At 44.2% G+C, this 24458-nt stretch overlaps 2 protein-coding genes across 3 annotated transcripts in view; one reads left to right on the top strand and one right to left on the bottom strand.

Annotated features, from left to right (window-relative positions):
- LOC114062003 (DENN domain-containing protein 1A-like) overlaps nucleotides 1-11720 on the bottom strand; it is a 43344-nt gene extending 31624 nt beyond the window's left edge. Inside the window, exons 1-2 of the mRNA XM_027893000.1 lie at nucleotides 11603-11720; nucleotides 5841-5911 (exon numbers count right to left, since the gene is read on the bottom strand). Of these exons, the coding sequence (XP_027748801.1) occupies nucleotides 5841-5911; nucleotides 11603-11619 (88 nt within the window). The 5' untranslated portion in view covers nucleotides 11620-11720. The remainder of the gene's footprint in view (nucleotides 1-5840; nucleotides 5912-11602) is intronic.
- Nucleotides 11721-12408: 688 nt separating this feature from the next.
- The window catches only part of LHX2 (LIM homeobox 2), a 44529-nt gene continuing 32479 nt past the window's right edge, over nucleotides 12409-24458 (top strand). For both annotated transcript variants that reach the window (XM_027893005.1, XM_027893004.1), the window contains exon 1: nucleotides 12409-12694. In XM_027893005.1, the coding sequence (XP_027748806.1) occupies nucleotides 12596-12694 (99 nt within the window). In that variant the 5' untranslated portion in view covers nucleotides 12409-12595. The remainder of the gene's footprint in view (nucleotides 12695-24458) is intronic.

Raw genomic sequence — 24458 nt, 5'->3', positions numbered from 1 at the left:
GGAAAGAGACCCGAATCCTGCACTTCCTTCGTCATTCCTAAACCTTCAGCAGGGTGCTTATTTCTCAATCCGGAATGGGCAGATTTGAACCAATAAAATGTTTTCCCCTTAAAAAATAAATGTTGCTCTCAGAGCCGCACGGGTAAGGTTTACAAACTTCTGAAGGACCAGCTCTCAACTTAGTCCTGCTCTGGGAACTTGTACCCGTTCAAGAACACCCTCCATCCACACGGGAGGTACTGCTGAGCTGCCTCACACTGCAGGCTGGGGCACAGGGTAACGGCAAGGGGCAGCAGTTATTGCCTTGGCAGAGACAGAAACCTGCCAGTTCTACCTGTGAAACCACACTGACAACTGCAGAATAATCTCAGGGCCCAAGCACATGGTGACTGCTCCCAGCAGAGTTAAGGACTTGGATTAGTTTAAGTTATACATTTGTGATCTACTGGGAAGGGGGGGAGGGAGGGAAAGAGCTGTTACAACCCAAGGCTAGAACATGAAAAGTAAAGAAGGAAGTACTTAAACTACTCACAAGCTTCTAGTAGGAACAAGATTAGTAGTACATGCTACTCTCAGAGCCAATTCAAATGCAAATCTCATCCTTTCACTCAAACAATGATAAACTACCTCAGAGTTAATAGTTTCCTTCTAAGATTCATCTCCCTTTTCAACTTAGTGGTATGTTTTCCAGAAAAGAAAGAAGCACATGGCGAGTCTTACAGCAAGACCCTTTAAATTCTGTCATAAAAGAAGTAGCATAAACTACATTTCCTCTCCTAATCCAGTGAACATTTGTTAAACTCTAACACACACTTTGTCCACACAGTCGCATTTACGCTTCTAACTTACCACGATTCTTAAAAAAATAAAACAAGAAAGAAATCCTTTAGCTGTACTAAACCATTTCAGCTTTTTCCTTGAACACACAGCAAGAATTTATGCTACACTCACAAAAAGATGAAAGATGAGGTCCTTGGAGAGAAAGGCCTTTTGGCACACTACATGGTAAAGCTACAGATTTGACATACTTTTATAATGTCTGCTTTGGCAAGAACACAAAAACCCCACACAAAAGCGTGGTACGTCCTCCCAGACAGGGGTGTAGGGGGTGTCCTACTCTTGTGAGCATTTACTTTCAAATGCTCTCACTTCAGAGACTATTTTGATCGCTTACTTTAGACTAACAAATTCTCTTTTGCTACATGAACAGTTTGACAGTCAGACTACAATTCTCCTCACAGCCCCATCTAACAAGAGAGAATCTTTGGCTGGGGTCCAGCAAGAGCCTTAAATTTGTCACATCCTATTTCTGATGAATGATCTGCAGCAGTTTTAAGATCACAAAGTGCTTTGAAAGTTAAAAGAAAAATTTCACAAGTAGTAAGCTTTCACTTTCTTCATAAAGGTATTTAAACTAAAACTGCTAGTGGATTCTTTCCACTTCTGCATCTCAAAAAAACACCAAAACAATCTTTTAGCTGAGATTAAAAAAATATGAAACAGTTGCAATGCACTTGCCTAAAATGTGTCAAAAGGCTAGAACTGCATTTCCAGAAGTGCTCAAGTGCTTAAGCACTTATCATTCTTAAAAGAAACAATACAAGCTCTTTGTAATTTATGCCTCCATTTCTGGGAAGTTTCACTGTCATGAGATGCCATGGCAAATACACAAATCACAGTGTCATAAAACACTTTGATGCCTTCCTTTACACAAAGATTAAAAATATGAAAAGAGATCCAGGAAAATTGCAGTATTTGACACAGAGCTTCTATTTCAAATTATCCCCAGCATGTAACAATTCCAGTGAATGCAAGAAGACAATGCAGCAAAGGCGCTGACTCACCTTCAGAACTTACTGGTTTTACTATTGGTCAATATTTTCCCTAGAATACTTCACTTTCAAAATAAAACCATGACCTTTTTTTTCTTTTTCTGAAAGTAAGTGTGTGGGAGTTGGTGAGAAGCACTAGACTGGTAAGTTCCTATCCCTGACATACTTACACCTGACACACAACACGGATTTCTCCCTGGATAAATTCCATGTGCTGCCACTGTAAAACGCAGACTCTGCTCTTTCTATTCTGGTTTGCTGCTTCTCACTTGTGGTGGGAAGGCTCCCGGCTCAGCAGCAGCACATCCCTGCAGAGAGGAAACTCCAGGAGGCCTGCAGGGCTGAACAAGGAGCTCCTGGACAAACCAAACACGGACAGGCAGCTTCCAGAGGGTGGGAGCAGGGAAACCACACACACTGAGCTTCAACCAGCTAAGCAGAGCCCCCAGGTTCCACAGAAACCACAATCACCAGGCAAAACAACGGCTTGGTATCATCTTCTCTTATGAAATACATTTTTAACACATAATTTTCATCTTAACATTCCCAGTCACAGTTGCAGCTCTCTTGCTTCACAGTTCTCAGAACAAAGACATCCCGTTTACTTCGAGTGACTCAGTACAAAAAATCCATAAGTTTCCAAGCAAGATCTATGAACCCACCAAAGACAAGCACAAACACAGCCTTTAGATCCAACTGAATGCTGGAATTGTAAAACACACCAAAGACTTCAGGAGCCAAAAACACACAATGCTGAGCAGAGATGATCACCATTTCTAGACAGTCCAGAGGGGAAAGGACAGTGAGACCACGGTGAGCTGATGCAGGGATCATTTCCTCTCAGTTCCCACATTTCAGTGTGGTTTGGCAGAGTCCTGCCTGGATTGGAATAAAACAATGTTTGCTTTTTCAACTTCTTCAGTTGCAATGAAGTTTTTCTCTTTGTACCTCATATGAAACATCTCCCAGATGATCCTGAAGTTTCACATTTCCAAATCAAATCTTGGGATCATTGGATAAGTCAGGTTGGAAAGGACCTCAGGAGGTCTCCAGTTCAACCTCCTGTCAAAGACGGGCCAGGTGTGAGGTCAGACCAGCTTGTTGAGGCTGTGAAGCAGCCGGGTCTTGAAAAGTTCCAAGGATGGAGATGCACAAGCTCTCCGAATGCCCTGGTCTGATCCTTGACTCCTCCTGCTGAACACGTTCCCGATACTCTCTTAGGACATCTCTTCATTCAGCCTGTCACTGCACCTTGTCCTGGCACGGCTGTGGAGAGCCTGCATGTCCTCTCCCAAAGAACTCCTCCCAGGTGTGGAAGCTGCTGCTCAGTTCCCTGGAGCCTCCTCCTTCCCTGGGCCCAGCCCAGCACTCGTCTCCTCACAGCGAAGTGCTCCAGCTCACCATCCTCATGGCCCCCCACTGAACTTGTTCCAGTTTATTGACGCCTTCCCTGGAGCCCAGAACAGGTTTGTTCCTTCTGCAGTCTGTTGTCTTGCTGACTAAGGGAGAACCTTCCACAGGAAACCCTGGCACAGCTGCCCAGGGCAGTGGTGGGGTCCCCATCCCTGGGGGGATCCAAAGGACGTGCAGACACAGTGCTGGGGACATGGCCTTGGCACCGTCAGGGTTATGGTTGGACTCAGTGATCTTAAAGGTCTCTTCCAACCTAAATAGTTCTATACGACAGCAACTGGGAAATGCTGTTTTCATCCATGTCAAAAGTTATGAACCCAATAACATTTAATGCACGACTGTGAATTCCACGAGCAGCAAAGTGACTTGAATGCACAACTGTCTGCCAGGAGTTAAGGACACCAGTCAGTACCTCCCATTTCAGCAGGATGCAAGTGAACTATGAAATACATCAAAGCTTTAAATTCCAGTTGATATTCCACACTCACATGGCAAACATCCTTGGCTACTTTCTCACTTTCACTCTTGCAGCTCTCTCCCCATCCCACCAGGCTGGGGGAGCGAGTGGCTGCGTGGGGCTGAGCTGCCAGCTGGGGTTTGGAATCACAACACAGAGCAAGCTGTACCATCCCACAAGCCACACAATCCCCCACACTGGGACAGTTACAGCTTTGGAGCAATTCATTCTCCTCGAGACCAGCTCAGAAGATTGATATCAGAATTAAGAGCGTTTTAAGTATCAAGAGCATGAGACACGGACCTCAAAAACAGCTGTCTTAGTTAATCTGGCAATTGATCAAATGCGGAGAAATAGTTTTTCAGACTTGCCTGATACCTTGGTCCTTATACCCCTTTTCCACGTTTTGCTGTTGTGAACAGCAGCTGCTCCTTGCACACATTCCCTGGCTGCAGGACACAAGCCCTGAGCCACCCTGGGCTCGGGCAGAGCCCACAGCCAAGGAGCAGCAGTGAGCTCCGTGGATCTCTGGGGTGTGTGCCTGAGTGGGGATCTGCCCAGGACGTGGTACAGCTGACACTGCAGAGAACCAAACAACCTTCATTTGAAGCAAAATGACAAAATATTTGGGGAGACGCAAATCTAAGGCTTCTGAGAATAAAGGGCACCTCTTAAATATAAAAAAAACTGGTTGGGAAAAAAAAATCTCTTAAAAGATTACCCAGAGAGAATTAATAACTTCGGAATACATGAGTTGCAAAAACAAGTTTTAGAACTTTTTTTACTCCCTAAAAAGAATTTTTGAAGATTTTGCACCTAGAAGTACATACAACAAACCTAAAAACACAACTAAGTGAAACTCCCACAGAATCAGTTGGTTTATAGAACAAAATGTATACTAAATTCTCCAATTAAAAACCTGTAAAGTAGTTTCCGTGCTTTTTAACCCACCTTCCCACAGCAGGGAATTAATCCCTCCAGGGGGATGCAAACAAACTTCAAAGAGAAGATTATACCCAGACACTAGTACTGTACAATGTAATGTTTATGGTCAAATTTGTTCCGATTTTCTGGCACTAGAATCCAGGTCAGATGTGCAGACACAAAGAGCAGTTATTAAAAGGGCTCCTGCAGTTCCATCAAATAGTTGTGATGGCACAGAGCAGGAGGACAAGCCAGGACTGTACTCCAGTTACAGCTCCTACGGAGGCTCTGGCAGGACAGGACAGAGTGCAGCTATTTGACTTTTGTGGACTGTAACAAAGACAGACAGACAGGAGGGAAGGGGCTTTCCAGGCTCTAAGATAGAAGAACTCTCTCTTTTGCTTCATTGCACCATATCTGCAGCACACACGTGATCATTTCATAATTGACAAAAGAAATATTACTTCAGCATGTGCTGACTAATCATAATTATTTAATGCTGACATCCCTCCTTTTTGTAGCATTCTGGAGACTGAACTAAATTCCGGGATTTCGAATTTCAGCCTTCGCTTTTCCTGCTTACTTGATCGAGTTCCTCAGGTTACACAAGAGCACAATCAAAAATTCACAAATACACTTACATGTTGGTTTCAGCAGTTATGGCACTTCTCTAGCATAAACACAGGAATACTTGTCAAGAAAAACACTTGTATTATTATGGCAGGACAACAATGCTTGGTAAAAACAGTTAACCAAACCACAAGCTGTGTCCACGTCTTATTTCTAGATAAAGCCATTGGATCAAAGAATTCTGGGAGCAGATAAAAATACTTCTGTAGACAAGTAAGAAAGAGGAAGTAAAAATAAATTTCACATGAGATGTTTTAAGAGTATTTTTCTATTTTAATTACCCCTTTCTTAAATAAGCAGCAAATACCAACCTGAAAAAGCACTTACTTTTTCAACCTAATGAGTTATTTCTATTTTAAAAGACAAAAAAAGGGCAAAACAGTCAAAGAGAACTGAAAATTGCCCACAATGAAGGACAGAGGCAAGAATTTCTCTTTGTTAGTCCTAACTGTACAGGATTCCATAGAACCAGTGCTTAGGATATCTCTAAGAGCTAGAACAGCATAACACTAAATCTCACAAGACATGGTTCTTAACAACAGTTTCAAGCAATAAATAGGTAGAATTACAGTGCAAAACAGTACCTTTCCCCAGGCAGCTGATTCCTGAGTGGGTCACCTCTGCATACACCTCAAAGGTAGTTTCTGGGTTTTGTCTGAAAGGAAAGCAAGGCACACAGCACAGTGAGAATGTGGTTTAAGAGCAGCCACCAAGCACTCTGGAACACAAAGCAACAAGAACCAGAGGAGCCCCTGCCGGGTCCCAGCCTGGGCTGGCTCTCAGGCCTTCCTGCCACACAGGCAAGCCCAGAGCTCGGATGGCTCAGTGTGCACGGGGCAAAATACCTGTCAAAATATCCCTGTCCCTGTTAAAACCAGGCCTTGCTGGAGAACATTACAAATGCCCAAGGTCTGGCCTCCTGAGACTCCAGGGCCTTAAATCCAGGAATGTGCCAGATGCAAGGAAATAGGTGCAATAGTCAAAACCAACAGCAAACTGAGCCACAAAACACAAATAAAGCTCGAGGAAAGAGATTTACTCTTTGCGAGATTTATAAATATACCACTACTAAAAGTAAAAAGTTAATGATATTACTTCAAAACAAACAAACAAGCCATTTGGTGTGTATTTTCAGTCCTTACTAACACAACTCCATAAGTGATGCTCTGGAATTACATTTCACAATGTAATGAGGATGCAAAGGCAGCAGGTGATTATATAAGACAGAATATTTTGAGTTAGTTCCTGACTAACAATTTTAGCTACTTCAGAAATTTTTTATGAGATTAAAGAGAATCACACATTACACTGTAATTGTTTAGTTACTGAAATAAGGATTTTGCAGGTCTGAACATGTGACACTTTATTTCTAGACTTTCTGGTTAAAGTCAAGAATCAAAATTGCATAATTACTGCTCCAAATTTATGGTTGCTTGGATAGTGATAATGTTGTCTCCTATGTGTTAATGCAAACTATCTAACATTAGAAAATTGCTGAGGTATAATTAACTTGTGAATTTTGTAACTCCCTTACAGCTAAGGACGAAAATAATGACAAGACCCATAAATACATATGCTAGAATTCCTAACTGAAAGATAACCTAAAAAATTTAAACCCATCTTACCCAACATCTGAAACCAAACAGATAAACATGTCAAGGAGTTCAGCTTACTCCTCAGAGAATTTCTATTATTTTTAATCCTCCTTTAACACCAAAAGGGATTAAGGAAACATTTCTAGCCATGCCACAGGCCCACTTAGTCTAACTCAAGTGGCTCTAAGCCAAAGCCCACACCTATTTAAACCCACAGAAAAGCCCCCACTGCTTTCAGTAGCACAGGATCACACTCCTTGGTTTTACAGAGCACCTCTCAGGAGCAACAATGGTTCACAATTCAATTAACGGTAATTTAATTTGCCACCAGTTCCCAACTGATTTAAGTAGTTGTGTTTTTTTTCAGAAAACTACATTCGTAGGTTATGAGAAATCCAAAGTCAGCTGTTATTGTGCAATATAAAACAAACTTGCACAATTCTCGCTGTGCTACTCAAGTTGCTGCACGTAATCTGCTGCAAATACTGGGGTTTAGCCACATTCCAACAATCATGGCACAGGATGAGGACGGAATGATATCCCATAGCCACAGAAATTTATTCTTCCTTTCATGCACACTGCTGTGCAGCCTTATCATACCCTCCTTGTTTATGTCTTTATTTTTAGCACCCTGTTTCCTTAATTAAAATTTATGAATTTTATAATATTTTTACAGCTAATGGTTAAAATAACAAACACCCTTTTAGTATTATGTTAGAGCCCGTGTGTTAAAGCACTGTGTCACACAGCTGGCAGGAGCACAGACTATACCAAAACTTTCAGACAAAAAGACATCACATTTTGTATTTTAATTTTCCGTGACAAATGTCCATTGATTTCTAGGAACAGGGAAACCGAAGTAGCTTTGCCAAGTGAGAAACTCGGCGTTAAAGGCTGCATTCAATGGCCAACACCTCCATATGAGAATGAAACCACTGTTGGATTGTGGCTGTTTTATAACTTTGCAGGGGAATTAAGGAAACAAGTCACTGTGAGACTTCCTACAGTTTGCAAATACAGCATAAACACGATCATAATGTGCATATTCTGCAGCCCGTTTTTATGACTATTAAACTGACCTGCAGACATCCAATGCCACCTGTGCATGGCTCTGAGACCTCAACCCCTGCAATCCTCCAGAGCAGCAGAGCCTTAAACACACCCCCTGCATTTCCTCTCCTCCCCAAAATCACCTACAGACCCGCAGTCACTTACCCAGTGATACACAGATGCAGTGAAAAAGAACAAGCATAGGATATACGTACAAAAACACACAGTACCTCCCTGTTTGGGGTCTGCCTGAGATGGTCAACCCAGCACACTCAATTACTTGAGAACTGGCTAATTTCAGAAGGAAATGCAATACTTCTTTGTAAATAGAAATTTGGGAAGGAGCTGTATGAGGAAATACTGCCTCTGTGATAAATGCTACTTGTATGAATTACTTCAAATCTCTGATGCAGAAATAACTTCAGCATCAAAGGAATCAATATGAAATTCAATTTTATGTTGAAGTAATATAATATTTCAAATAAGGTATTTACGTACCTTTTACTATGAAAAATTTTAGTTTTTACCAAACTGTAAGAGATTTATGCACAATAAAATGAAACCAAGTCCTGCTCCAAAGCTGTATGATGGAAGCACATATCTCACATACCTACAGCCCATTTCAATTCTGTCAGGAGCATGTTTTTGTACTGTAATAGCACTTATGACAGAAAGTATCATTCCACTTAAAAACTGAGGCATGACAGGAGCCTGACATTGCCTGATAATCAGTTGTCTTGTAACAAGATTAGCTGCTCGACTCTTGCAGAAATAAAATTATTAGCAGAAATCTGTAATGGCTAATTCAATTCAGAAATTGCAACTGAAGCCTTGATTAATTTTCATATATTTAACTTCTTCTGCCTGGTATTCCTAGGTAGATAATCTTCCATCTGAGTATGTGGCAAGCTCTCTGTTAAATATCTGAAAGCTTTCCCAGCTGTATATGGGGTATCTCTTGTGCCATCAGGGAGACACAACCACCTCTGGCAAGGAACGTGCCCAGCGCTGTCCCGGGCTGAACAGATTGCTATTGACACCCTACTTAAAATAAATAAAGAAAGGATCCTTCCTGTGCTGGAAGGTGGAGTACAAAGGCTGCGGAGCAGTGATACAGCAGGTTAATGAGGCTGCTATCCCATAGCCCCGTATCCTGTATCCTGCCTGCCCCGCTGGCACGAGCGCTGGCACGTTCCTGTGACACTGCTACACGGATGAACCCGCTCTGTAACCCAACACTCCCTGTACCTGCTTTCTCTGTAACCCAACACTCCCTGTACCTGCTTTCTCTGTAACCCAACACTCCCTGTACCTGCTTTCTCGCCTGCAGCTATACAGAAGCCAGGAGCTCACAGGACTGCTGGCAATTCCTTGATTTCTTTCACTTCAGTCTGATGCAGCCACTGATACTTTTCTCTGAGCACTCTCTCCCTCAAATGACTCATTATTATGCACCCATCAGAAACCTCGCTGACAGACAGGCCCGGGTTTCCTGCAGAGTCTATCACAGTGTGTGCAAGGGATCCTGTGCCAAGGGGTTTAATAACCCTCACAGTTATCAATCTACTGCAAGGAGACAGAGATCTGAGCACTGCTTTTTTACTGGGGCTTCAGCACATATTGGTGACACTCCTAAAGGAGATGTCCCTCAGCACATCCAACTGTCAAACAGTTTTCTCATTCACACTCCCAACGTGCCCCAATAAGGGAGCTACTTACCAACCTTAAAATCTTCGCTGGATTAAACATCCAGCTCAGAAAAGCAAACCAAAAAAGCCTCTTACTCAGACAGGCTCTCTCATCTTTAAATACTTCAAGATTGGTTTGAAGTTTTGTCCTTACTGTAGCTGGGCACAGTGTTCTGTCCAAAATGGAAAAAAAGCAATTTATTAAGTGTAGCTCAAGGCAAAGTTGCTTAATCAATGAACGGAAAAAATGCTTTCTCACGCAGTCCAATAAGAATGAAAAGCAATGTTTATCTGGGGTTTTCACCTGTGTTTTCCTGGTGACTGGGAAAGACATGGGTTTTATCTGCAATCTCAAAAGACAAGTTCACAGTGAAAGAATTTGCACAGCAAAAGTCCTAAAGTCCACTGGCTGCACTAAATATTTCTAACAGCTACATCTCCTCCCTGACACCAGTTTCTGGTTGGAGCATCTCCCCTGCCTGATGACATTCTCATTCAGCAAAGCCTACTCAAAGGCACTGAAGTCCAACTAGTAATCACAAACCCAAAGATGGTAAACACAGCCTGTGGATTCAGTATGCACACAAAACTGCCCTGCATTTAAAGTATCAGCCTTTGAATAGATTTAAGGTAAGGTCATCCTAAAATGACCATCCTAAGTCATTTTGAACCACGAACTTGAAGTGATTCAAGCAAGGGTGACCACGGCAGGATCTGAAGGCGCAGGTTAGAGATACAGCCTGCTCTGCTGCCAAAAATACCAGCAGTCTTAGATTCTACCTGAGTTTGTCTGTAAGAGACAAACTAGTTTCTCAGGCTTTGATTTCTTTGTGGCAACAGTTGAGAATACATATGCCAATAGAGTGCAAAGCTAAAGCCCACAGTATGCCCATGGAAGGAAGGCTTTCTGGAACCAACCAATTGCCTCAGTGCCATCATTATAAACACTCATTATTCACTTACATGTTCCTAAAACACCTGGCTGAACAGACAAATGTACATGTCTATCCAGCCTGTGGGCTTGGGAACACTGAGATGTGTTATCACATAAACTATGTCCCCTCTAGTCTTGTATTCAAGTTAAACAAAAGAAGGGAAAAGTTAAAGCTCCATGTAATCTTGGAGATCCCTGTGTTCAAGAAGGAAGAACAATTGCTCAACAGCACCTGCTGAAACCGCTGAATAAACCAGAACCTAACTGGGTCTCTCCCCTCTATCATCACCCTTTCACACACAGATATGCCAGCACTCCCTGCTCGGTGATGTCTTCACTACACCTTCGCCTGTCTCAGAGGAACTGAATTTTCCTGGAATGGCATAAGACTGAACTGAGGCCTTTAACGTGACAATACCAAACATACCAATAGGGCTTACCAAGAAATTAACCACCAGGGTTTTTTTAAACTAAAAAAAAACCAAAAAACAAAAAACACTGAGAGCATGGATCTGCAGGCCCAACACATGTATCACTCATACCATCTATCACTTCTCCTTCCCCCAAACCCCTTCGCTGAGGCAGTCTGAAGGTCTCCCGGACAGACCGTGGTCCTTCCACGAGCGCACTCTGACCTGGCCAGAGAGCTGTGCTCTCCCTGGACCGCTCCACGCCCCCGGGCAGGCGTCGCCGGTGCTGGCCGCGGAGATGTTCCGAGCGCAGCACCCCCGCCCTGCCCAGGCCCGCGGCGATAACACCGCGCTCCCCGCCCGGCCCCGAGGGCGGCGGTGGCGGGGTGGGGGTGAGATAGGGCCGCTGTCGCCCTTCCCGGGGCAGGGCCGGGGGTCCCGCCGGGGTCGGGCTCTGACGGCCCGTGCTGCCCGTGCCGAGGTCCCGGGGGCCAGGAGCGCTCTGCCCCGTCCCTGCCCCGTCCCTGTCCCCCTCCTCGCCCTGCCCGGGGCCCTCGGGGTCCCGCCCGCGCGGCCTCTCCCGGAGCGCAGGGAGGGCGGGGAACTCAATCCCCTTCTCGCTCTGCCGAGGGCCCGGAGCGGGTCCGCAGAGCCGCGGGGGGCACTCACTTGATCCTGGATCCCATGGTCTCCGGGGGGCCGCATAGACCCGCGCGGGGCGAGGCAGGGGCGGGGGCCGCGGGCCGCGCTCTGTCCGCCGCTCGCCCCTCACTCCATCCCGGCCCGCGCCGCGGCGCCCCGGCCGAGTCACGGCGCGGGGGCTGCCGGGAGCTGTAGTGCTGAGGGAGCGCCCGCCCGGGCTCCGCGCCCCGCTCGCCGTGCCGGGCGGCAGGAAAACCGCAGCGGGCAGAAACTGGGGCACAGCCAGTCCCGCCCGAAGGCGGGGAAGAACCTCTTCCCTGTGCGAGTGACCGCGCGCTGGAACAGATCGCGCGGAGCGGGTGCGGAGTCTTGCCTCGCTGGGGATGTTCCAGAACCGTCTGTGCCACGTGCGCCGATGTGGCCCTGCTGGGGCAGGGAGTAGGACCGGAGAGCCGCTGTGTGCCCGTCCAGCCTGACCATCCAGGGGCTCTGTGAGCGCCGGGGACGGCGATGGCAGCGCTGGGCGCTCCCGCCCTGCCCGGAGCCGCGCTGCCCTCAGGGACGTTTAGGCGGGAGCCCCGGTCGCCTCAGGGAGGTTTAGGCGGGACGGGCCCCGCTCCCCTCAGGGCTCCTCAGCGGCTGAAGAGCGGCCCGGGGGTACCGGGACCGAGTCGTGAGAGACCCGCGGACAGGCCCTGCCAGCGTATCCCGAGCCCGGGATATCGCCTGACATCCCGGCGGATGGGGAGCGGGGCTGCCGCCTGGAAAGCCCTGTCCTGAGGGAGCCGTCCCCACGGGCACAGCACGGCCCGGGCAGGAGCAGGGCCGCGGGGCCGAGGGAATGCAGGAGCCGGAGGAGAAAGGCAGAGACAGGAGCGGTGAGCGCTGCCCTCGCAGGGCTGAGGCAGAACATTGTGCACTGATGGGCACAGAGACCAGGAAACACCTAGAGAGGATCACCAGCCCGAGAAAGGTCATAAAGGGGACTGGAGACTACTCAGAAAGTGCAGGAGAGATGGAATGCAGTCAGCTGGAAACACGGCTCGTGTTGACCCAAAAACTGCAGACAGACAGCTTTTGAGACGTGTCGTGTTGGAGTTGGCCAACAAGAGCAAACAGGTACCCAATGATTTTATTAAATATGTTTTACAGGAGGTTTTCAGTTGTACAGGAAGGTTTGGAGAATTTCTAACGCAATTTAGAAATTTCTGACTTTTTAGAGTTGGGGATGGCCTGCTGTGAGGAATGAAAGACTGGGAAATTTGGCTTGAGAAGGCCCCTAAACTGCAAATCACTGTGGGAGCCAAGTGCTTGGCTGAGGGGTCTGGTCAGCTAGAAAGATGGGAGAGAGAGAGAGGATATCCCATTTGAGATACTTTAATATCCCACTTGCTCCCCAGAGAGGCTGGGTAGGAGAAATTATACCACCCTCATTCAAGTCATAAATATAAAACATGTTAAACATTTATGCACAAAGTCCTGGAGGATTTGTTCACAGTTGCAGTAAGGCGAAGAGATGTTTGGGCAGATGAGGAGGAGTGTTTCTAGCACTCATCTGAGTGCTTGGGATGAGGTGCTTCCACCCACAGGCTCTGCCACAGGAGCTGGGTGTGAGTTCAGCCCTCAGCGCTCAGTCCTGCCGGGAGCTGTGAGGTGGCTGTCCCTGTGCCCAGTCTTGAATCACTATTTGATCAGTGCTGGTGCTCCCTGTGTCACAGAAACACCCATTTCCATGTCAGGTAGCTTTGTAGCTGAAATTACTGTGTTCAGACATGAGTATTCTAACTCTGAACCAATCAGTGCACTAGGGGTTATGCCTATCATGGTCAAATGAAGGTAAGTTTATAAAAATATTGTTAAAATTCGTTACAAAAGCAAAAAAAAAACACCCATGGTCAGTAATGAGGAAAAAAATCAGGAAGCTGGTATATACAATGCTGATGCAGTGTAAAATGACAATGTGGAAAAAACCCAACGTTTGGGGAGTGGCTAAGAAAGAGAGTTTCTTAAATTTCATCACCCTTTTTGGAAAAGGGATTGACATTCTATTTAAGACCCACAGTTTTAGTTTTGCTCTGTTCTGTTTAGTGTGCGTTTTAAGGATTTGGTAGATTTATTAATGTGAACAGATCTAGTGAATGTTTAATGTGGATGATGCAGTGTGCAAGAGTAGTGGACTGGTTTATATCTGATGGTTTTTAGACTGGACATGCTAAGGAGTAAAGTGCTGGGTGATTCAAATGAGAAATTTAAGTCCTCTCGCAGAGTAAATGAGTGCTTAACAAGTATGCATTTGCCACAGCATGGGGGAAAAATAGGGTGTAAAAATTGGATTTTGAGAACTGGATTGGATAGCGGAGGTGGTGGATGAACTGATTGTGGCTGATAACTAACAAATGCCAGGAAAAATGGCTGCAAAATGAGTGTTTGGTAACTTCATTGAAATATGTCTCGGTGAAATATCTGTTTTGTGGATCTTGTGCAGGTGTATGCCTTTCTGTAACTTCTGAGCAGGAAATGTTGCAGGCACATAGGTTATGTGATAAGCATAAGATAATCAGTGTGAAAACAAAATGATTGTGTGTTTCAAGAAGAGGATGACCTACCTCAAGCTCACAGTTAATAAAGAGGAGATTGATTACTAAAAATAAACGGGAATGTGTATGGAAATCATAAGGTTCTGTCCTTGCTGCAGAAGGCACACTAATGGGTCTGGCAACATGAGCGTTGCAAATTCCTTCTGTGGAAACTCCAGTTTAAAAGAGTGCCTAATAAAACAGGTGTGAGCTTGTAAATCTGGTAATGCAAAGGCAGAGGAAAGCAGAGAGGTGACGAGAGGATGTGTCCAGAATTTCTTCTAGTTAAAGGATAAAGCAGACTCTCAATATGGACTTTGTATGGTGCACTCCACTTTGTTTTGTATCTATGAAACAAACAAAGTCAGGTACGTTCCAGAGTTCTGAACACAGAACACGGCTTGTGCTCTCCGAATGTCAGTGATAAAATAGGATTCATTAAAAATTTCAACTAAATAGATGCTGAATATTTAAATATTTATTCAAATTTTGAAAGCTGTATCTTCTGTGCAAAAGACAGTGGGAAAACAAAAATGTTAAACGTGATGTAGATGTTCCTGTTCGAGGGAGTTTTTCCCTCTCTCTGCCTAATTTGTGTTCCAAGCTGTGGAGTGGGTTTTTCCCCTGCTTTACCTGGTGTACTTATGTAAACAAGCAGCTCCTCGGGTCCCCCAGGCCCCGTTTTCTGCCAGTGTGCTGCTGGTGCCCCTGTGTGCAGGTGGCCCCGTGTCGGGGTAATTGTGTCCCCGTGACAGGGCAATAGGGACAGCGAAGCCCCCGAGGACAGCCCAGGGTTCCAGCAGAGCCTGCTGGCCTGGCCTGGGCTGCACTGGCTCAGAATAGATGAGCTGATTAACTCTGAGTCACCCTCCCAGAAGAGATGAAGCATTAATAGCAGACAAAAGGGAAGCAGAAGGGAAACTTCAACCAGAAGAAAATAATCCAGGAATTAAAAGCTTGGTGAAAGCCTTAGGATGCTTCCAGATTGACCTGAAAGTCTTAGTTCAGTACCACAGAAATAGAGGTCTGACACTGTGCACTCCAGGAAGGATTTGGTGAGTGTGGCTGAGCCTGTGTTTTAATATGCAACACACCCACAGCAACAAATCTACATGAGAACACAGTTACTGTTTCCTCTCCTGGTGCCAACCCTTCTGGAGCATCCTGTAACCTGAGTGTACTGGGGAAATTCTCCCTGCTACATCCCAGCCAAAGGGAATGGCAGGGGAAAAATGCTGACTTCAGAGATCAATAGTAAAACTTCATCTAAAAGGTTATGCCTTGAAAGAGAATATCCTACTATACCTGACTAATATTGATTATAACGTTCATGTGCATTTTTCCTAATTTCTCACTGGGTGAATATTAGGAAAATCTCTACCAATGTTTATAAACTGGTGGAAAGCTTATTAAAGAGATTTCTTAGATGTGAAGCAGAACTTATTCCATCAGCCTCAAGTTTGTAATTCTTGTGGCTATCAAACAATAAGCCTCATGAGTTATGGATCAGGTCATTTTCGCCACTCTTCCTTTTGGTGATGTACCTATAGAAGCTTTTCTTGTTGCCCTCGATGTCTCTGGCCAGATTTAATTCTCTCAGGGCTTTAGCTTTCCTAACCTCATCCTTGGCTTTTCAGACAATTTCTCTGCATTCCTCTCAGGCTACCTGTCCTTGCTTCCAGCCTCTGTAGGCTTCCTTTAAAAAGCTAAGTAAGCAGTAAAATACCTTCCCTTTCAAGTGTTTGAAGTACCATACACTGAATGACCTTTTCACTTTCCATTCACAAAGAAATAAGAAATAACTATTCTTATTTCTGATGCCTGTGATTATACCAATAGCTATAACTCAGGCCCATGAAATCCTTTAATATAATGAGCCATGCTGGAGAGTCATTCCCCTAAAGAAAAGAGCCCCGGATGATTGACCTGAGATGACCTCTTCATTTTTTAGTGAAAGGAGATCTAAACATGGCAAACATTTCCCTTTGCTACTGTCTCTCCACAGATGACATCCTCCCCATCAGAATATCTTGTGATTAATAAGAATTGGTTATTTAATTTCACGGGGAAACCAGCAAAGTGGCCATGACAACTACTTGTTCTTTGTCTTTAACTGTGATTCTTCTGTCAGGTTTTGTTCCTCTTTACTTATTTCCATTGTTTGCATAGGAGAGAAGTAGCCAGTTCAGCATCAAGGAGTCAGTGCTTGTAGAGTGTTACGGTAAAAGACTGGGCACCCTTTGTTGGTTGTCACATGTTTGGTGCCTGCAGGCACAATTTTCATACTGTCTCCTGCCAGCATCTTCCCCATAATCCCTTTTATTCTCACCTGCTCTATCTTGTTTGCCTGTATCATTTAATCTTTTATCATTTCAGAAATTCTTCCTGTTATAAATGTCTTCAGCTTTTACCTTTGCCTTTGCCTCAGAGCGCTCTCTAGCCCAGAACGGCAGTTTTTGTCTTGAAAGCCAATATTTCAGTGTTGCCTTCAGCATGGCAACTTCAAATTTTCTTCATAAAGGGACAATTACTTACCAAAGTAAAGTTAAATTAGAACTGTATATGGTAATGCTCTTTGTAAGTGTATTTTTAAATGGAATATGTTTTCTTTAACTGTACTTTATCTGACATTTTCAAAATTTACACTCGAAGTTTTGAAGATTTCTATAGGTTGTCAAGTTCTTTTCTTACAATTACTATAATATATCTGAAAATGTTTCTTACACTCTGTTTTAGCAGAAATGCATCCCTATTTCTAGCAATGCACATTTGTCTTACATAGTTTGCATGTCTCCAAGTGTCAGTGTCCATCACTGTTCAACTGAGACTGCTGGAAAATAACAGGTTTTTATGAAGAAGTGATTCTTATCAATACACAAAAACATAAATATGAATATTGGTAGCAACTAGTGAGGGCTACTACGTGTCCTTGGACACAGTCCATGACTGGCTGCAGAGAACCCCGTTTCGGTAGCACATTTTTCCTGTACATCATGTATCACGTCCAGGTCAGACCTTCCATGCCCCGTATTCTTCACAGGTCACCTCCAGTTTGCTGAAGATGATGCAGATCTAGGTTTAAAGTCAGAAGCACTCTGTAGAGCTTTCTGTATGAACTGCAGAACTGAGGGACTAAACCCCAGAGCACCTGGACCACAAACACACCTGGTGTGTCCCCGAAGGTACCAGGAGGGGGACCAAAGAAAGAACAGAGAGGAGGAGGTGAGGAGAGCTGTAGGGGAGCTCTCCAGTCTTCTGGAAAGCAAGAAATGCCCGTCTTTCCAAGGCACAGCCAAGGTTCTGCAGCACTGGTCCGCGCTGGTTTTAATACAGTTCTGACGGGATGGAATTGGCTTTGCAGGTTTATCCTCCACCTCTTCCTGCAGTCTGCCAGAGTTAACAGAACTCCCATGTTTTTGCTACCTGATAATGTCCCACACATATTTCATTCTCCAGATTTTCCCCCAAGCAGCTTTCAGTTAGCTCTAGGTGGGTAATGCCAGCAGGTTACCCTCTCAGTGATTTGCTCTCCTCTGTGGTTTATGTGTCCCTCCTTGCATCCAGCAAAAATCCTCTGGCTGTGGCTTCTCCGAGCGGCACAGCCTTCCCAGCACAAACACACTGCCTGGCTGGTTCTTGCTCTGAAGCTGTTGAAGACACTATTTCATCTGCCAATAATAAAGAAGCAACTGACCTAAGTTCCTCTTCTCTGTTCACCTTGCTGTGATGGCAGAGTGCTGACTGTACCGTTATTGCTCTATAAAGCAGAGTCAGATTTGTGAGGCAAAATCTATGATGGTGTGATTCCAGCCAGACAAAAAAAAAAGCCCAGTATGAAAATAGTTATTCATATCTGCGATAGCCTTTGTCACAGAAAAGATAACCCTCCTGAGCTGAAAGGAATAAGATCACTGATGTAAATCAGACTGCTACATTCAAGTCCCTCTAAGTTACTAATGAGCCTGGAAGAACAAGGATACTTAGGAGAAATCCAGAACAGCAAGACGTAAGTTGTTGGAGCAGAGGGAAGTACTTACTTCAGATGAGACTAAACTCTTGTACAGCAGTGCCTGGCTTAAGCTGGGGAACTCAGAGAGCATGAAAGGAAGGGAAGGAAAAAGAAAGAGATAACAAAAGAAGTAAGAAAGGAAGGCGTGAACAAATGAATGAACCAACAAAAGAACAAGGAATGTGTAAAACACAGCATTTCTCACTTGCTAATGTTCATTATTGGAAACGTGATTTTATATTCTGGTACGCTCTTTCTAAAACCAAAAATACTAAAATCTTGTATCAGATGTTGGTGTAAGCTGTTATTTTCTCTGGGTTTTCTGTGTCTCACAGAGTTGATGGGATCCTAACTGAGGTTTGTCCTTCTTGAGTTTTCAGTAGCAATTACGACAACTTTTTTATATAAAATTAAAGCATGTTTTGAGGCAGGCTTCAAATATAATCGCTACAATCACCAGAATTCAAAAGACCACTAGCAGTGTCAGCTTCACTGCCCTTCTAAGGGGGAATCTGCTTATCCTTTCTGCCATAGGATGGGGGAACATGATAAGTATTGATGGCCCACTACTTATTAAGCTGTCATCAGAAAACATGTTGTCATAAGCTATTATTTTGAAATTGTTATCAGGGAAACATCAAATAGCACTTCTGTGATGTAAGGTGGTTGTTTTAACAATGAGAAACTATGTGTTGATATCAAAATTGAACTACATAATGTTAAAATCAAGATTTAATTCATATGGCTATGTGACAAACTGATCAAATATGCAAATTATTACAGTCTTCAAGAGCATAGCAGTGATTAAATAGTAGGGGCCTGAGTCTTATGTAGTTTATACTCATTTTATGTGAGTGTAATTCCATACGATTGCTGAAGCCTGACGTTCCAACTTACCTTTTGTGGCCAGAGCTGGTTGTGGGCAGCCAGTAGCTGTTCTGAGCTTCCACACAGCAAATGGAGCTGATGGCCCACCATTCCTGTCGCTGGTTTCCCTGCACTGATGTTCAGAAGGCATCAGCGGTGTTGCCCTGATTGATACAAGGGGGATTAAGTTCCAGATCTGTCCACTCCTGTTTGTGCTCCCCTTTTGTCCAGGAAGTTCAGATCAGATGTGCCTCCTGTCCAGGACCTGGGGGGGAAGAGCCCTGCTCATTTCACTGAGAATTCAGGGGTTCCTGACCAGCTCGGGGATTGTCTGTTTATTGGCATTTATTAGTGTCTGTTGTTTACTTAATTTTGTAAAGCATGTAGCAATATTCCTGACAGACTGCAGGTTCACGGTACAGGAGAGCTTTCTTCTGGAACTATAGGTATTGTTTCAGAAAAATAAGATGGCTACATTATTTTTAGATGTTACTTTAATTAGATCTTTGATGCTAATGACTCCATTCCATACTGGGGGGGGAAAAAAACCCAAACAAAAACCAAAGTGCACTTCCTTAAACATTGTCAGTCATGTTATACTTCACAAAAAGCCAATTTTATTTATGTAATTACTGCAACTGTATGAGATCAAGATATAATGAGGTGATATCATGAACTAGGAAATACCAACGTATTCTGAATTCAGTGGAGACACCTTTAATAGTAAACTGCAGCAGGCAGGATTGCAAGCCAGCAAATACATTTCCTTTCTCTAAAATGGGGGGAAGGTCCTGCTGGAAATGCTCTTTTGAATCTGGTTCTGACACTTTTGTGGTATAATTTAAAATTATAAGGTGGGGATACCAGAGTGCTCCTGTCCTGCTGCCTGTAAATGGAGCCGTCGTTAAAGGGTTTGATTTGTTCTAGTCCCACAGTTAATGAAGAGTGGGTGGCATTTCACCAGGGTTAATGCTCTTGGTCCTTGCCGTTAATTCCCCTGCAAGCACTTGCCTTTCCTCGACTTCCCAGTTAGTTCTGCTGGGATGTTAAACATGTTTTGATACATATGTTAGTTGTTTTAATCGCAGAGCTATAAAGAACTAAGTCAAGAAAAGCCTCTCAAGTAATACACAGGAGTTAGTTTATAAAGTAAGTAAAGTTGAACCACTAAGTAATAGTGACCACAATATAATTAACTTCAACATCCTCAGGGGAGAGATTGTACAAAAAATGAGGAAGCTAGTTAAAAAGACCCTAAAGTCAGAAGTGAGGAAATTAAAATCCTTAGACTCAGCATGGAGGCTACTTGAGCAACCATAACAGTGTAACAGAAGGCAGCGTAATCCCAAACAAAAGAGGAAGCTGACAAGCAAAAATGAGCCACAGGGCTACGGGAAGGTTCAACAAGTTTGTGGAGTCAAAAATGGATTTTTCTGAAGGTAGAATTTTAACTTGTGAAGTCAAGGGGGATAAAATCCAGTGGCTAAGATACCCAGTGGAGATTAGAAGGATGACAGAGGATTTGAGGAGCAGATAGCCTGACATGAAAACAAGATTTTCTCAAGTATTAAGAAGCAGCAAGTCTGCAAGAGATTTTATAAGTCCAGTGGGCTATTTGGTAGAAAAGTAAGAAAGCTAATGAGAATACAGAGGCACTGAAATGAAGGTAAATGACTTGTTTGCATTAGCATTTCCACATAGAGTTTCGGGGAAAATAGATACACCAAATTTCCTCCTGTTACGTAGTATGGAGAAGGTTTTGTCAATTAAAAGGTGTGCTGGAACAAATTCATAAATTACATAAAAATAGGCTCCTAGGACTAAAAAGTAAATAAATAAATTCTAAAGGGATTTCAGAAGAAATTTCTGAACTACCACCAAGAATAGACAATCTGATTAAAATCAGTACCTATAGTAAAGTAGAGAGCATTTATTCTCTAAAAGGTGTGAAGGGTAGTTCTGGAAATGTCAGCACTGAGATCCATGTACATAACCAATAAAAACAGTTCTTACCATTGCCCATCCCCTAGGTTAGGATGATGTGATCAGAATTAAGAGACCTGTCCTGAAAGAACCTGCTCTCCAGCCCCCCAGGATAATGACTTCCAACATATCTGCAAAGATATTTAAATGTTTTAAAATGTACTTGTCTCCAGCTAAAAATGGCCTCAGAGTGAGCAAGTAGGAGAACAAAAAATAAATGAAAGGCCTGTGTATAATGTGTGTGGGGGGTTGGTCTGGCCTAAGCTGAGGGGTGCAGCATTTCTTGGGAAAGCATGTGTTGCTCCACTTTGTGTAACTAACGTTCCATAACTGAGAGGTCCCGGCACTCCAAGGAATTCTGTTCCTTTGTCAAGACTCTGGGCTGTCACCCTGTTACGCTCAGCGTTACATTCTGGCACAGCTGACTTTGTTTCTGTTTCCGAAGAATCTCCCTGCTTTGCTGTCCTCACTGCCTGGTGTCAGTGATGGGGAGGGAGGGAGGGAGGGGTTATAAACTCAGCACTGATTTTCATACCCTCACACAGCATTGTGTCCCCCCTCACTCCAGTGGTGAGCACCTGCCTTAGTCTGATGGTGCACAGCCCACACCTCTCTGGTACAACCGACAACTGCCATTCCAGTCTCATCTGCCTTTACATTTCCTCATTCACAATTGTTGACTCAGTTCTAGATTTTGACATCTTGTCCTCTTGATTTCCCTGACCCTGTCTTTTCATGGTTCTTCAGCTGCATCTCTAATAATTTCTTCATTTATCCTTCATCCTGACATCCCATCTCCAGCTCTCTGAAGGTATTTAGCGCAGTTATATTTTTGCTGCCTTCTCCCCCTTCCAATCCAATCTTATTTTGGTGTAATCTTGTAGTCAAACACAGATTCACTATCATCCCTATGTTGCCAACTGTCAAATCCACTTATTTATTCCAAACCTGTCTTCTATTTGAACTGAAATCTCACTTTGTCTTCTTGAAATGTCTTCGTAGATACCTCACCATCATCTGCTGTTCAGAATGGAACTAAAGACAATCCCTTCCGTCTTTCCTGCTCTGCAGGCTTTTCCTATTCATCCCTTAATCGCTGTGTACACACTGCATGTCATTCAGGTTCCTCACTGTGGATGGTCAGTGCTTCTGGTTTGAAAACGCATTTTACTTGAAGAATGTTCAGCACACTTTACATAAAAACAAAACAAAACAAAGCCTCCAACAAAAGATAGTCCCAACAGAGGTAGTGCCCTGAGAAGCCTGAATGCTGCAGCACCCTGGCTGCAGGAAAGGTGCAGGCTGGGTGAAGGAAAGGAGGCCTCCTGCGCTGGGACCCCCAGGCAGCACAGGGGCTTCACTTGGCAGGGGTCAGTCCTGAGCTCCTCTGCAGAGGCTCCCGACATGGGCTCCAGTCAGTGCCACTTGTGCTGGGGGAGATCCTTGAGAGACCTGCTGAAAGCCACCACAGTAAGATTGCCAGATTAACTCTGCACAGGCCACTCCGCAGCTCCAGAGCTCTCGATGGTTTCCATGCAGGGCAGATTTTCACTGCAGTCAGTAGGAGTTTCTGACTAATGAAGGATCAGCTCCATCCTTTGGGTAATTTTTTATCATTACCTGGTTCCTATTCTGCCAGCCACTTTTCAGTCTGTATTTTTATTGCCTTTTCTAGAAATTAGTAATAGTAATATTTACTACTTCTGTTAAGTGCTTATAGTTATATCAGTAAAAAACAGGTAATATTTAATTTCTGGAATTACCCACCTGCTACTGAACTAACAAAGCCCATATAAATCATTCCAAATGAGCGCCTTGAGAGACGTCAAGTCCCAAGTTAAGCATTATAAATGCTGGAAAGATGCAGAACAGAAACTAAATGTAAGGTCCACCAGCTAGACTTTTTATTTAAAAGGTTATTATTCACAGATATCAAATCTCACTAGCATGAAAAAGGCAGAGGGGAAAAGATTTGTTCAGCAGTCATCCAGCCCTGGATTTGGGCTGTGAAACCTTGTTGTCCCCTGATCATTGTCTTTTGGTATGACCCGAATATGGACTATACCCAGAGAAAGAAAGAAGAGAAGTGAGCTGAAATTAGCCTTCTGCTGTTTCTTACCCAAAGATAATAAAAAATAAACTTAAAATTATGTGTAAGTCCCTGAGGTACTCAAGCTCGAGCATATTAATTGTTAAACTATCCCTATATGATTTGTAGTGACCACTGTTCAAAAAGCAGTGGAAAGCATTAGCATTGTGAAATGTTAATTGGCTGTGCTGTGATTCCAGGAGCAGGGCAGGCATCCTTCGTGCTGATCAACATGTTCAGCTGAATTGTGTCGCTTAAGTAAATGCTTTAGACAAAGGACGGCGAGATCTGTAAATAAGCGAAATTACTGATAAAATACAGGGAGGGAAAACATAAAAACACAAACCAGTATCTTCCATTTAGGAACTGATAACCGTTCAGGAAAATAACGATCTGGTTCAGAGTGACTGAAGCCAAGGCCACTGCCTGTGTGTTCTGCCTGTGCTGGGTGCTGGCTCAGGTCACACAAAAGCGCAGCACACAAAACTATTTTAAGAGAAATTGCTCCTTGCCATGTAAATTCCTGCTCACCAATGATTTCTCCCAAATACTCCACTGGGAAAACTGAAATCATTAAGTAAACAATTTAAAAGCTGAAGTAGGATGTGTTGATTGCTCTAGCTCGGTTCCCCAGCCCGCTCAGACACAGGACTCCTTGCCAGGGTACCAACATATTTGGAAATAGCTGGAGTGCCCATTTCGGGCCCTGTAATGAGGTGGGAAGGCCAGAAGTGGTAACTGGTGAGGGACAATGAGTCCATGAACAGCTTCTGTTGCTAATCCAGGCATTGTCCCTGCCCCGTGGGGATGGCACAGGGCTGCAATCAGCATCTTGGACTGGTGCAAAGCATATCATTTAGCATCTATTATTTAACACAGTGCCAGCTTCACTGATGTGCTGTGAAACTAATAGTTCTGGTGAGTTTTAAACCCAAGTGCTTGCTCTCTCTGAGTTTCTGGGTTTCCTTGCCCTTTCCCCCCCCCCCGTTCCCACTCTCTGAGCTGCTGGTGCTGAATGAAACAAAGGGGTGTTTGGTGTCCCTGGCGCAGCGCTCCCCGCAGCTCCTGCAGACCTGCCCTGGCATCCTGGCCCCACCACGGGGCCCTGTGCGGGCACCCTGAGCCTGTCCCAGGTCCCCTGGTGTCCCTGCTGTCCCCTTGGAGCCGGGGGTGCGGGGCTGCCTGCGGGACCCGAGCGGGCCGGGCTGGATTTAATGAGCGCGTCTTCACTGACAGATTCATTATTTGTGTTCGGTCGCTTCAAGTCAAAACTGATTAGTTACACTTACTGCAGCAAAGATTTAATGATTTTATTGTTTATCTTCAATTTATTTTGATTAACATCTCCGTTCTTTTCAT

The sequence above is a fragment of the Empidonax traillii genome, unplaced genomic scaffold, assembly GCF_003031625.1.
Source record: "Empidonax traillii isolate 1590-97213 ecotype Southwest subspecies unplaced genomic scaffold, ASM303162v1 scaffold375:size1330703, whole genome shotgun sequence".
Classification (NCBI taxonomy): Eukaryota; Metazoa; Chordata; class Aves; order Passeriformes; family Tyrannidae; genus Empidonax; species Empidonax traillii.
Note: the sequence above shows the minus strand (reverse complement) of the source record. Positions and strands in the feature narration are given on the sequence as shown.